Consider the following 13851-nt stretch of genomic DNA (forward strand, 5'->3'; position numbering starts at 1 on the left):
AGGCAATTTCGGGCCTGTTCTGCTGTGGTAATGTTGTACTTTAAAAAGCCAATCCTTAAATGACTACGTCGTATTGAGTGGAGTGCAGGGCACACAAACAAAACATGATTCAGATCTTGTATATCAAAATTACATAGCTGATAATACCTTTCTTTTTTAGGAATGCCCTCCCAGGAACCTGTTACGATTCTTAGGGGTAACAAATTCAGTCTTAATAACAGAATCACCCTACGTACTCCATGCTTCAAGTTCCATAAGACATAACGTTGGGGATTTTTAACAATGCCACTCCCCACAATACAATCCATGCTTCTGTTCATTGAGCACAATTAAAAATCTCCTTCACGAGAAACCACATTTATTGTTTTCTTAATTATCTTCTTTAAGGCTGTTTTACAAAGAACCGCTGCCCCATCCATATCTAAACCAAACATTCTTAATGCTTTTATGGAGTGGTGTTGCTCACTGGTAAGAGGCGGCAGACCCGGAAGCAGAAGTCGGCCCAGGACCAGGGTTCGATTCCCGACGCGGCAGGGTCTTGGGCCATGGTCAGCGGACTCGATAATTCTCGCTTCGGTGCCTACTCCAACCATGGGTCCCACTCAGCAACTCTGGGCAATAGCTTGCTTAATCTCTACTAACGGCCCGTCAGCGCCGGGGATGCTTGTCTTCACCTTGGAGATGCCCAGGAGGGACCATCTCACAGGGAAAGCCAGGGTGGGTTCTCCAGCGGTATACAGCACCGGGACGCCCCTCTGCTGGGGCAGCTGTGCGCTTTACAAGTATACGACATTGAACATTTTAAATCATTTCTAAAAATAGCACTTTTTCCCATCATATTTACAAATATTTCCCTGTGCAATGCTGCCCTTAGCAGATTGTCAGAACCATTTATCAGAGCATTACACCACCTTAAGCACGCGGCCATTAGATATCACATATGTGGAAAGGAGACCAAATTCGAGTCTAAGCGCTGCAATTGGTGCTGCACGATTTAGGTTACATATTTGGCGCCTTATCTTTACTTCCACTTTCTCATATTTGGCCCACTCTTGTGCATCTATTGTTTCGCTAGCATAGCTCAGAGTCGGTGGGATCTTTATTTTATAAACCTTTGCAATGATCCATGTGTCTATATGCTGAACATCTGTTAGTAAATATTTTTCCTAAATATGGATAAAAAGTTACTACTTCCAGTTTTTCCTTTCCCAAAAACCAATTCAAATTTTTTCTAACCTTACAACCTGGGTAACTAAAAATCATAACTTTGCTTTTTAAAATATTTATTTTTAAATAATACTCTTCTGTGTACCTAACTAGCTCGATCAGTCGTCTTTGCAATCCAATTGGTGTTAAATCCATTATTATTGCATCATCTGCATATAACAGACAACTCAGTTTTAGGTTACCTAATTGAGGGGGGTCCCCTTTACTCTGCCCTACTTTGCTCGGCAGATCATTGATGTAAATCGAAAAGAGTAAAGGGGCCAGGAGACACCCCTGCTTCAAACCATTATGTGTTCTTATTTTCTTTGAGAGACCTTGTGTCCCCACCCCAATAAAACCTTTGTCCAGGTCGAAGAATGGAGAGCAATTATTAATCTTAGGAGGTTCCCTGGTATCCCCATTGTAACCAATTTCCTCCACAACCTCCCCCGGTCTACCCTATTGAATGCTGTGGAGAAATCTATAAAAGCCGAGTATAACGGTACCACCCGACCCACTGGATATTTTTCAGTTAAAGTTTGCAAGATGGAGATGTTATCCAGTGTGCCACTATTCTTACGGAATCCTGTTTGTTCCACAGGAATATAGTTATTTCAAAAATGCCCATTCTTGAAGGTGGCAAAGGATACTCTTTGCAAACAGTTTCCCGTTGCATCTAACAGGGAAATTTGTCTAAAACTGGCCGAGGAATTATTAGGGCCCTTCTTATATAACGGGACTAATATACTTCCCTTCCAAAATTGTGGGATATCCCCATCATTATAACAGTGGACAAACAACGGATGTAAAAATGTTGCCCAATCTTCACAGTCCTCTTTTATTATGGCTATAGGTATACCATCTGGTCCCTTTGCACTAGAGTATCTTGCCCCTTTAATGAATCCTTCAATCTCCAAACATGTCGGTGCTCCCACATCACCCCCCGATGGTGGAACATTAATGACCTCTTCAATCTGTTCAACTGGATGATTTAGCGCATAAAGCTGGGAAATATATATAAACCATTTGGCTTCTGGATTTAAAATAGGTTTTGATTTTTCTCTCCCATCACAGAACTTTGCTATCAGTGCCCAATTACTCCTAGTATCCCCGGATAAAGCCACTTCTCGTAAGCTAACCCATTTTTCATCTTCAGCACTCTTCTGATCTGATGCTATTTTCCTTTTCCGTACCTGTTTTAGCCTATATATATCTCTCTCTGCCTTTGTAACTTGGGCTCTCTAAATTGGTCTCTAATTAAACCATTAATCTCCTTGTTCAGTTTTTTAATTTCCCATGGTATTATTACTATTCGGGGAACTCTCGCACCTTGCTTATTCCACTCACTCACCCAATCACATACCCATTTAGACACTCATGCTCTCACTCGCAGACTGACTCATACACATGGAGGCACTCGCAAACCTACTCAGACACTCTCACACCCACTCACAGACCCACACAGACACTCACACACCCAGTGAAACAATTATGTGGGCAATCCCAGGCCAATTGAGACACTCACACACCCACTTACACACATAGAGACACTCATGTACTCACACACCAACTGAGAAACTCATGGGCTAAGTCTAAAAGGTTACACATTACAGTTAGGAAATACAAATTAAAAACCTTAGAAATTCACCTAAAAACCAAAGGTTACAAGGATGTTATTGTTAGAAAATAGAATTTAAAAAACCTTAGAAATTCACTTAAAAAAACAAAGCTTACAGGGACATTATAGTCAGGAAATAGAATTTAAAAAAAACCTTACTATACAAAATAGCTAAGGAGAAGATCAGTTATCATTGCTACCATCACAGATGCAACTCCCTTAGCTGTAGAAAGTGCGCTTTTTATGCAACGTTGACCCTATACCAGACACTTTACAGCTAGCACAGTTCACATTAGCAATCAACCACAGATATATGGAAAGCCCTCATTGAGTACGGTGTTGAATCTGTATACAACTGTTCAGAGAAAGGCACAATAGTGAACGCCAATTAAAAAATAAATGCCCTAAAACGGATGGATCTTATCTGTATCAAACCGCTGGCGCACACCCAAGTTACATAAGAAATGCAGTCGATATCAGTAGAGAACTCAGTACTGTAAACAGTTTTTACTCTATGGAGGGAGTTTACTCTTAGCACAGTGTTTGCAAACAATGAAATTCTCATGAGAAATACACAACAGAGTATTGAAAAGAATCTACTCAGATGAGTGTACATTCTATGCAACAGTTGACAAAAAGACACTAAATGCTAAGAATAATCAAGATCTGAAGGTCCTAAAGGTGATACTACCTGCACCCTTTATACTGTGAAGAAAACTTTACAGACAGCCCATCTTCAGCAAAAGACGCGCACGTACAGAGGTTACCTACCTGTCACACACTCTTTTATATTTCGTATAAATTATCATACACACACAATTCACTTTGATACCTCAAAGCTGCTTTGAAATGTTAGCATCTGCTACATAGAATCTTTCTCCTGTTGTACATTTTTTCTGCAGAACCAATACGTTGTGAGGAGCAGAATTATGGTGCAGGAATTTGTCCAGTGCTTTGTGTTTGGATGAATCGCCAACAGGAAATGTTGTCTGGGTCCCTGCACTGTTGTTTCTGTGGCCTCAGTCAGGGTTTCTGCCACTTCTTCCCAATATGCAACCATTCTCTGGCATGAACATACCATGTGTGTGAATGTAGCTGTGCGGGTGTCACACCGGAGACATGTATCCAAGGAGCCTAAATTCATCCCAGCTATTCTATGGGGAGTAAGATAGGTGTGGTGTAAATATTTGAATTGGGTATACTTTAGTCTTGTGTTAATTGAGATAGTTTTAAGGTTTGTCAGGCACTGAGTCCATTATCTGTCGGTCAGTGTTATTAATAGTTCTTCGTCCTAGTAAGTCTGTAAAGTTTTCAACTTAGGTTGTCCTGTCTTAGGGTAAAGAGGTGTAGAGCATTGTGATTGCCCAGCGAGCTGTGCCATGTGTGAGAAGCGTTTGGAGGAGTTTAGATACTTCTGTTTCCTCATGTCATTTTTTCCATATCATTCATAGCCGGTTTGTTAATGTAGCATACGGTTAGAAGGAGCCTGGGGGTATCCCATACTAATCTACTAATGTGTCAAATGTAATAAGTATAGAGTCAATGAACATGTCCCCCCAAATTGCAAGCCCTGCGGTTGTCCATTCTATCATTTCTGGTCTATGACCATTCCCAGGGCTACTCAGGGTGGTAAAGCCATTGACTATGGGAGTGGAGGATACATCTTATGTACATATTGGTGCCAGCAAAGTTTGGCCATATTCATCAGTAGGTTACCTTGCCTTTTCCGTATCACGGTCTCAGTACCGGTGAGCCATTCTCGATCCATATTTGCATTTGCCCAGTGCCCCAATTCAGATATTTTTTGACCTGTGATCCATCGCATTGGCTACTGTAATTGTGCAGCTGCATAACAGTTTTCACAGTTTGGGGCTCCCGGGCCTCCCTCAGATAGTGCTGCGTACAGTTTCGTTCCTGCCCTTGCCCCACATAAGTGCTGTCAGTGGTGACCTCAAGTTTTGAAAGAATTTCCGAGGTAGTTGTACCAGAGGGCTGCGAAGAAATATGGCAGTCTCAGCATCAAAAGCATTTTAGAAATGGCGATGCAACCCATAAGGGATAACGGTAGTCCTGTCCAACACTGTAGGGAGGATTTGGCATTGGTCAGTGCTTTGCCAAGATTTCCGCCTATTATCTATATGGGTGAGTGGTATACGTGAATGCCTAAGTATTTGAACGTGTCACAGTTCCAATGCAATGGAATGAATGGGAGTGCCATTCAGGATTCAAGTAGGTCAGTGGGAATAAGAGTGCCTTGACCCTGTCAAGTTTTAGGCCTGAGAGTGTACTAAATCGCTCTAATAATCTTATCAGCTCTGGTAGGTTCATTGCATTGTCCCATAAATATATTTGAGCATCGTCAGCCTATGGTGACACTGAGTGCACCTTTAGTCCCCACTCCCGTGCTTGCCTACGGAGTGCACATGCCAGGGGTTCTATTGCAAGGTGAATATACTCGGCGAGAAAAGACAGCCCTGGCGAGTGTCCCGCTCTGTATTGAATGGGGCCGGGACACTCCATGGAGTAGCTGTGCGCTATAGAAGAGTCCTTTTATAACATAACATAACATAACATAACTACTGTGCCCATACAAACTCTTGCAATTGGTGAGTGGTATAGCAAGGACACCCATTTCAGGAAGTGTGGCCCTATTTCATATCATGATAGCACTTCTTGCAGGTATCGCCACCTCGGTATATCAAACACTTTCTATATATCTAGTGATGCCACCGAGCCACGCACCTCATTTGTTTTCACCCAATCCATTAGCATAAACTACCTATGCAAAATTAGGAACCTTCTGATATTTGGTGTAAAGCCGTTCTGATCTTGGTGTATTAATATTTGTGTTCGTACTCTACCTAAAATCTTATAATCAGCATTTATTAGGGACAGGGGTTGATATGAGCCAAGTAGTATTAGATCTCTGCCTGTCCTAGGGAGTACCACCAGTACCACCTCCTGCAATGAGGCAGGTAGGATGCCTATATCATATGCATCCATATACATTTGGTGTAAATTTGTGGCTAGCTGGGTTCCAAAAGTCGTATCAAATTACGGGGGTTATGCATCTGCTCCTGGTGTTTTTCCTCTTGCCATTTGTTGTATGGCGTGCTCTATTTCACTTATTGCAATGGAGGATTCAAGGTCTGTGAACCTTGTTAGAGATATCTCTGGGAGTACAATGTCCTCTAGGAAATATTGTAGGTCTATGGTGTCTACGTTCTGCTGAGTGCAGTAACCATGCATATACTTTGCCTGCTTTGTCACCTTCTGCGTGTTACTTGGCCACGTATTCCCTATAGACAACTGTTCCCAAGTGGTCTAGTGCCTCCTTATGGGCTAATCTTGCTGCCGTTAATCGTCCCGCCCGTAAGTTCAAGTCAGGAGTCCTTTGTTCTAGGTGGCGTATTTCTGCATCTAATCGATTTACTTCCTTCTTAAGGACCATTTGGGTCCCATAAACCGCTTTGACCATGTTTCCTCTGAGTACTACCATGAAGGTATCCCATTCAGTCCCTGGTTCTGATGCGGAGCTTTCATTTTCCTGAAAGTAGGAAGCTATAGTCTTTGACAAAGTTGAGCACAATGGTGTATCTTTGAGTGCCAGTACAGGTAGTCGCCAAATAATTACAGCAGGCCTAATTCTTCCCCAAGTCATCCACAGCGGTAGAGGGCTGTGGTCTGATGATGTGCGTCCGAGATACTCTGCCAGCGAAACCTCTGCAAGGGCTTTGTGTGAACTGTATTTTAAGTGCAGACTACGAGCTAATGCTATAGATTGCTTATCGGGAATTGGGGGATGGGAACGGTCCATGTCCAAGTTCTGTTTGCAGTGGAAATCTCCTCCCAAAAAAGCAGGGGCCAACGTATCCTGCTGTAATGTAGGGGTTAAGCAATGTAGGAAGGATGCCTGATTTGTATTAGGTGTAAAAAGAACAATTGATGGACATAATGCAGAACAATGCCATACATTCACCCCAGTACAGAGATCTGAGCCTAAATCCATCGTTTTTTTGCTCACCATGCCATTCCAGTTTGGACCCAGCCATATGCAAATCAGTCTTAATCCTGCACCCAATGGGAACAGTCCAGCCTGGACTGCCAGGCCAGGTCCTCTCTGGACTGAAATTAAGCATCCTAGGACCGGTTTCGGGCTTTCAGCCCTCATCAGCCAGGATAGCTTGACTCCAGTGGCATGGAGAGAATAGGACTCACGTCTGAGCATACCCATCCCACTCGGGGTGACAAATGCAAAAAGAACAATTGATGGACCGAATGCAGAACAATGTCATACATTCACCCCAGTACAGAGACCTGGGTCTAAATCCATAGTTTTTTTGCTCACCATGCCATTCCAGTTTGGATCCATCCATATGCAAATCAGTCGCGACCCTGCGCCCAATGGGAACAGTCCAGCCTAAATTGCCAAGCAAGGTCCTCCCTGGACTGGAAACAAGCATCCTAGGACCGGTTTCGGGCTTTCAGCCCTCATCAGCCAGGATAACTTGACTCCAGTGGCATGGAGAAAATGGGACTCACGTCTGAGCATCCCTGTCCCACTCGGGGTGACAAATGTAAAAAGGACGATTGATGGACAGAATGCAGAACAATGTCATACATTCACCCCAGTACTGAGATCTGGGCCTAAATCCATCGTTTTGTTTGCTAACCATGCCAATACAGTTTGGACCCAGCCATATGCAAATCAGTCTTGACCCTGTACCCAATGGATTTGTATTAGGGACATAGAATGATGCTAGTGTTATTGGCTGACTATCCAGTTGTCCCTCTAAAACACCACATATCTACCCTCTGGATCAATCTGAGTATGTCTGACCTCAAACAGTGTCTTCTGTGCCACCCTTATCAGTGTCCCCCTGGCATAACTAGAGTAAGTGGTGCCTATCAATTTACCCCTCCAGCATTTATGTATTTCCTCAAGTGTTTATGTGGTGAGATGTGTCTCTTGCAGCTGAACTATGATGATTTTCTGCTTTCAGAGATATTGATGAACTCAATAGCGTTTGGTGAAACCTACCAAGCCATGGACATTCCATGTTATTATTGTAATCGCAGGGGTAGAATCATGTATCTGTGTATGCATATCATAGTGGCTAATTCCACATCCACTCATCCATCATATCCTCCCAGATATTTTCTAGGCAGGTTCTCCGTCCCGGCATTTAGGGAGTATACATCGGTGCCATACTAAAGAAACAAAAAATTAACATTAAAAAGGCCCAACTCCCACGCCCTAGCCAATGCGCCTATGGGCGACCGGCCATTGCACTTAAATGCATGTTTAACAACACAAATCTATACTTTAGTAAATAATAGTCTACACAGAAATTTGGGGGGGAATGTAAGGCAGTCGATCTGGGTCCTTAAAATAATCAGCGCCTCCCCATGCTCATTCCAAAGGGACATTGCAGTAATATGATAATGTTAAAAGTAATCTTGTCCGGCCCGGCCACACGTGTCCACTCCAAGCCTTGTGGTTGGATTTTCATCTGCTGTTTTTGGTGTGACTGCCGGGCCATTGCCTATTGCCACTCGTTTGTGGGTGTCAGAAAGAGTCAGTATTTCCTCCTGATGTGTCTCTAACTCTGAGCCATATGCCGTAGAAGAGGAAGACAGTAAATGTTTCTCCACATCTTGTACCACTTTAGCCCTTTCCTTTGCTGCCTGTTCTTTGGTGAAGCTTTTAGATTGATGTTCTGCACATTTCCTCCACTTCTATTGTGTTTGTCATGTTTGCATTGAGGTTGATTCGTCTTTTCATACTGGTACCAGATCCTTCTGTTCTAACTAATCCCAGGCTGCCTCTGGATTCTTCCAAAATTGTGTTAAGCCGTCATGTTGGATTCGTAGATTGGCTGGGAACTGCAGTACAAATTTTATTTTGTGCTCACGCAGTACCCTCTTCATCGCTATAAAGAAAGATCTGCATTTCTGGACATCCAGAGTGTAATCAGGGTGGATTTGCACATTAGCATTACCAACAATCCACAGGCCTTTTGCTGTCGAGATTTGGAGGATAAGTTCTCTATCCCTATGGTTTAATAGGTGTGCCACCACAGTCCTTGGTGGTGTGGCTGGGCTGGGTGGTCCACCTGGGACTCTTTGTGCTCTCTCCAACTAGAAGAAGGTAGATTGTTTACCTAGCAGTATTGTTCCAACGAACCGTCTTCTAAAACGAGCTCCATGTTGTGGCCTTCCACCTGTTTTGGTAGCCCCACTATGAGCACATTGTTCTGCCAGAATCGCCGTTCGTGATGATCAAGGTGGGCCCGCAGGTGGGCCACCTCTGATTTAGAGCTTGTACACGTTGATCTGATTACTTTACCGTGGGGCATAGTGTTTCTTGAGTGGATTCATACTCTTCCATCCGTTCTTTTAGAGAATGCTCGTTTGAATGCAAATCGAGTTAACTTTTGGATCCAGTGTCAACTTAATGTCCATTGCGGCTGTGAGCAGTTCCTCAAATTTGCATGGCTGGTGTGATAGTGTGGCCGCTATCGTCGTCATTAAGGTGAGTTGTTGGTCCCTGTGTACCTCCTATTGGCGCAGAAACTTGTCTGGTTTTGGTTTCACCATTCTGTGTTGCTTATCTGTAGCTGCTGCTATCAGTTTACTTCTCAGGCCTTTGTGGTGTGGTAGGAGGAGGGAAGTGAGTGAGTCAGACAACAGATGTCCGGCAGCCCTGTCAGTTTGGGCCCATTATCCGTACCTTGTGCATAGTGTTGCTTGGGGATCCTGCTGTTGAGGGTGATGCCCTCTTCACAAGTTGACCCGTTGCGTGGTTACACTTAGCTGACGTGGTCGTCTGCAGGGAAACTTCGTTTACTTAATTTATCCATTCTGGTTGCCTCCTCCTGCCCTTTCAGGGGGTCTTCTCCATATCCCTGTTGTCTGTGCTATGTCTGGGGGCGCTAATCCCCTGCCTCTACTACCCACAATGTAGCTTGAGAGCCTGAGTAGAAGAGGGGTTGATTTTGAAGGCTTCTGAGTCAAATTGTGCGTCAGGCTCCTTTAGTGCTTTGGATCCGATTGAGTGTCTCTTGGGCATTCCGCTACCACTTGAGAGCCTCTTGCTTATCCCCCTTCAGCTATTGCCAATACCCCCATTCCGTAGACGTGAGGGAGGAGGCGAAGGGAGGATCAAGGTGAGCAGGAGTGTAGCCCCTTACTATGTTGTCATCAGATTTGTATTAGAGTCATTTTATTGCTGACCCCTTGGTTCCATGGACCACATCACTTAGTCTCCGAACCACCCCCGGGGCCAGGGTGGCCGCCCAGACTCATCTGCCTCGATCGCGTCCAGGGCCCAATGCGGGTACTTCCCGGAGTGTACCAAGAGCACCCGCTCTACTTCCACAGTGCACACCAGTGCCCCGGGAGTCGCGTGGGTGCATTCACAGGGTGTTTTTTGTGATTGTGCGTGGTTTCAGTTGTTATGGAGGTTGGAGGGGAGAGATAAGGAGTTCCGGTCATCTGACACCATCTCAGCTTCGAATATGCAGCCTCGTCTCTTTGCCTCGTCACAGGGACCCTCCTCCGTGGGATGCGGTGGGCTGACAGGCCCCAACTGCAACAGCCTTCACGATACAATATGCACTGTCTCTTTTCGTGGTTAGCAATCACTGTGTCCACGCTGTCCCAGGTCAGTCCCAGACCCCACCGGATGTTCTGGGTATGAGATATCAGCCCTCTGTAGTGCAAAAAGCTGCGGGAGGTTGATATTTTTGCAGGATTTGGTTGGGCCTTTATGGAGCTCGCTACGATGCGCCCATCCTGGCCGCCATCTTGGCCACGTCCCCATGCCATCACAGTTACACCAGTCGTAAATATACTCCAGAGCTCAGCTATTGTAAGTTCAGCATAACACAATGCTGGTACTGTAACGCCCTTCCATTGTTGGAACTTAAAATAAAAGCCTAAAACACTGAAGACAAAAATATATAAAGCAATTATTATTAGCTTGTTATAAAATATGTTACTTTTTTTTTATTTAAACATTAATGTATTTCAATTTTTCATAAAAGAAATTAATTCTGTACATACTATTTTTAAGTAGGATTTGTTTATTTAAATCTTAAGGGAAATAATTTTAATGTAGTTTAATATTTTAAAAACATTTAAATATTTAATTCTAAATAGTTAATAATGCTGTAGATTTTTTTGCTTTACATTTAAAATAAATATTTGAAATTAAATTACATTCATAGTTTTTTAAGATGTAATAAACTTTTAAACTTTTCTCTACAATTTACTATCAGAAGTTCAACAACCCAGTGTGCTTATTGCTTATGTACGAGAGGAAGGTGGTTCGAGTGACGATGCAGAAGGAAAATTAAATAAATATTTAATTTTCCCTCGGCATCATCCCACGAAATGCCCCCCCCCCCCCCCCCCCAACCAGCCCCACCGCTGTTACCTGCACGGATCGGGGCTGAATGATAATTAGCGTAATTTTTGTAATTTTGCATTACTCTCGTTATGCAAAATTCCCAAACCTATGCCATTACTCGATGTTGTTTATAGCCCTTTTGGTTTTTAGCACTTTTTTTGAACTTATTGCGTCCTTGAGTCAAAAATTGACAAAAAGGCGTATTTCGCTCTAAAATATTTCCCAAAATTATAGATTGCATTTTGCTTAATTATGCATAATTTTGTGTGAAAGTGAAAGAAAATAATGCAAATTCTCAACACCCCTTCAAATGTGTTGGATTGTAAAATACGAGAATTTAATTTAGCTTCCTTAATGCAGTGGCGCTTCACAAACTTGAAAATCTGCTAAAGGGAGATTTTTTGTGGTGAAAAGAAGCAAAATATTCTTGTAGTAAGTGTTCTCCCACAGAAATTACTAGTGAAGGAAAATCTTGATGGTTCAATTTTTCAAATGTGCAAAAGTTGTGAACATTAACAAACTTTACCAGTAGAACTTTCATTTTTAAGAGCCCTACACCTAATAACCTGACATAGCCCAATAACAGACCCCATTCTTGATGCATCCGCACCGCTCCTCTCCTTCTCTCCCATGCATTTGTGGGTCTGTTAAGAAAACAAGCACTGGCTAGCAATGAGTGTCGCCTCACCCAGCCCATCAGACTGAGCTCTACTCTTCCTCCCTCTTCTCTGTTTCCAATCTAAAGTCCACCCTAGTACCCATCACCCCCTGAAGTTGTGTAACTTTTTGCAGTCCTTCGACACCCAGGTATACATAGTACTACATAAAGCAATGTACCTCTTCTCTCTCTATGCAGGAAGTGGTCAGATCCAGCTGTGGCAGTTCCTGCTAGAGCTCCTCTCTGATCGCGCCAACATGAACTGCATCACCTGGGAGGGCACAAACGGCGAGTTCAAGCTGACTGACCCCGACGAGGTGGCACGCCGCTGGGGCGAGCGCAAGAGCAAGCCCAACATGAACTACGACAAGTTGAGCCGGGCTTTGCGTTACTACTATGACAAAAGCATCATGACTAAGGTTCATGGCAAGCGCTACGCCTACAAGTTTGACTTCCACGGTCTGGCGCAGGTGTGCCAGCCCACCACCGCCGCCACTGAGCATGCTCTCTACAAGTTCCAAGGCAACCTGGCCCCACTGCCATTCTCTGGAATTTCCAAGCTGAACCTGATGACCTCAGGTGTGACCCCCACCAGCTTTTCCTATTGGACAGGATCTGCACCGGCTCTGTACCCCAGTCATGGGCTTCAGCCGTCAACACCCTTCAGCGCTGTGTCGGCCTCACACCTGGGCACAATCAATTCCATCAGCAACATGAGCAGCCACTACCACTAGGGGGCGCCACCATTGACTATTTCATGGACATTTGTGAGACACAGTGTGTACTGAGCCATGGGGGACATTTCTTCGGGGGGCAGTGCTTTCTGTACCTCATCTAGGGCAAAACAAGCAATGCAACCTAAATAATGCAGATAATCAAAATGCCCTATTTATCCCTCTTTGGACTTTAGCATTGGTGCACTGGTTCCAATTTGCTTTCTGTGCAACCTTATCCACTTCCTGGTTTGTTAAAATCATTCTTTTAAGGAGCAGTTTAAAAAAGCTGCGCACCTTTGATTTTTAGTGCACTTTAGTGGTGGAGAAAAAGTTTTTTCCTAAAGTTTTTCTTAGATGTTCATGATGTGTAATCTGTAGAGTGTTTCAAAACAGTGAAAGACAATTATTTTACAAGAAAAAAATGTAGGTCCCACAAGTGTGTTTTTAAACAGATATGTGTTGCTGTTTGGGGCTAATTTATAGGAACTTAGGAAATTTTAAGACCAGTTTTCGGTAAAAATGCAAGAGACTTTTAGGAAAACAAACATTTTGCCAACGTGAAATAGGTAAATATCCTAACAGACCAATGTTCTAAGTGATAGTTTTAGCATTTATAGAGTCACTGTTGTATTTCTTGATTGAGACAATGAGGTAGATCTTTTGTACATGAGCCCATCAGTGTTTATATTTATTTTCTGTCATTATGCAGAAAAAGTCCGGCAATGTTTACTTCACAGTTTGTCTTTGAAGTACCCAATGACACATGATTTAATGCTTCCTGTCCTACCTTAGGTGTCTCTGTGAGGAAGACGCTAACTGATGTCAAGTGTTAAATAACCCACTCTAAAATGAGCTCCTCTGTCTGTACAGGGATGTTGGCATCACAGAGACAAATCAGGACCTCCAGCTACAAAAAAGAGCATAGAACTGCTCATTGCATCTGATTTAAAAAGGCCTGGGAGGATAAGAAATGCCACAAGATGTCCTCATTTTGGCAAACTTTTATTTGCAGCAGCGTAGCCCAGCGTTGCCAAAGCTTGACATCAAATATGCCTCAGGTCCATGTCTGATGGGACTCCCAGGTAAGTGTGTTACTAGCGAACGCTAAAGACACTTAGGTATATGTCTCCAGAAGTACTCTGGGGCATATTATCAAGGGATTCATCTCTGCCTTTTGGCTTTAAAAGCCAAGAAAGCGGAGATAAAATTATCTCCCTATCAGCAACAGGGTGCTAACACG

At 43.5% G+C, this 13851-nt stretch overlaps 1 protein-coding gene across 1 annotated transcript in view; it reads left to right on the top strand.

Moving 5' to 3' along the window:
• FEV (FEV transcription factor, ETS family member) overlaps positions 1-12629 on the top strand; it is a 63277-nt gene extending 50648 nt beyond the window's left edge. Inside the window, exon 3 of the mRNA XM_086958449.1 lies at positions 12094-12629. Coding sequence (XP_086814575.1) covers positions 12094-12629 — 536 coding nt within the window. The remainder of the gene's footprint in view (positions 1-12093) is intronic.
• Positions 12630-13851: the final 1222 nt, after the last annotated feature.

The sequence above is a fragment of the Lissotriton vulgaris genome, chromosome 2_1 (genome assembly GCF_964263255.1).
Source record: "Lissotriton vulgaris chromosome 2_1, aLisVul1.2, whole genome shotgun sequence".
Classification (NCBI taxonomy): domain Eukaryota; kingdom Metazoa; phylum Chordata; class Amphibia; order Caudata; family Salamandridae; genus Lissotriton; species Lissotriton vulgaris.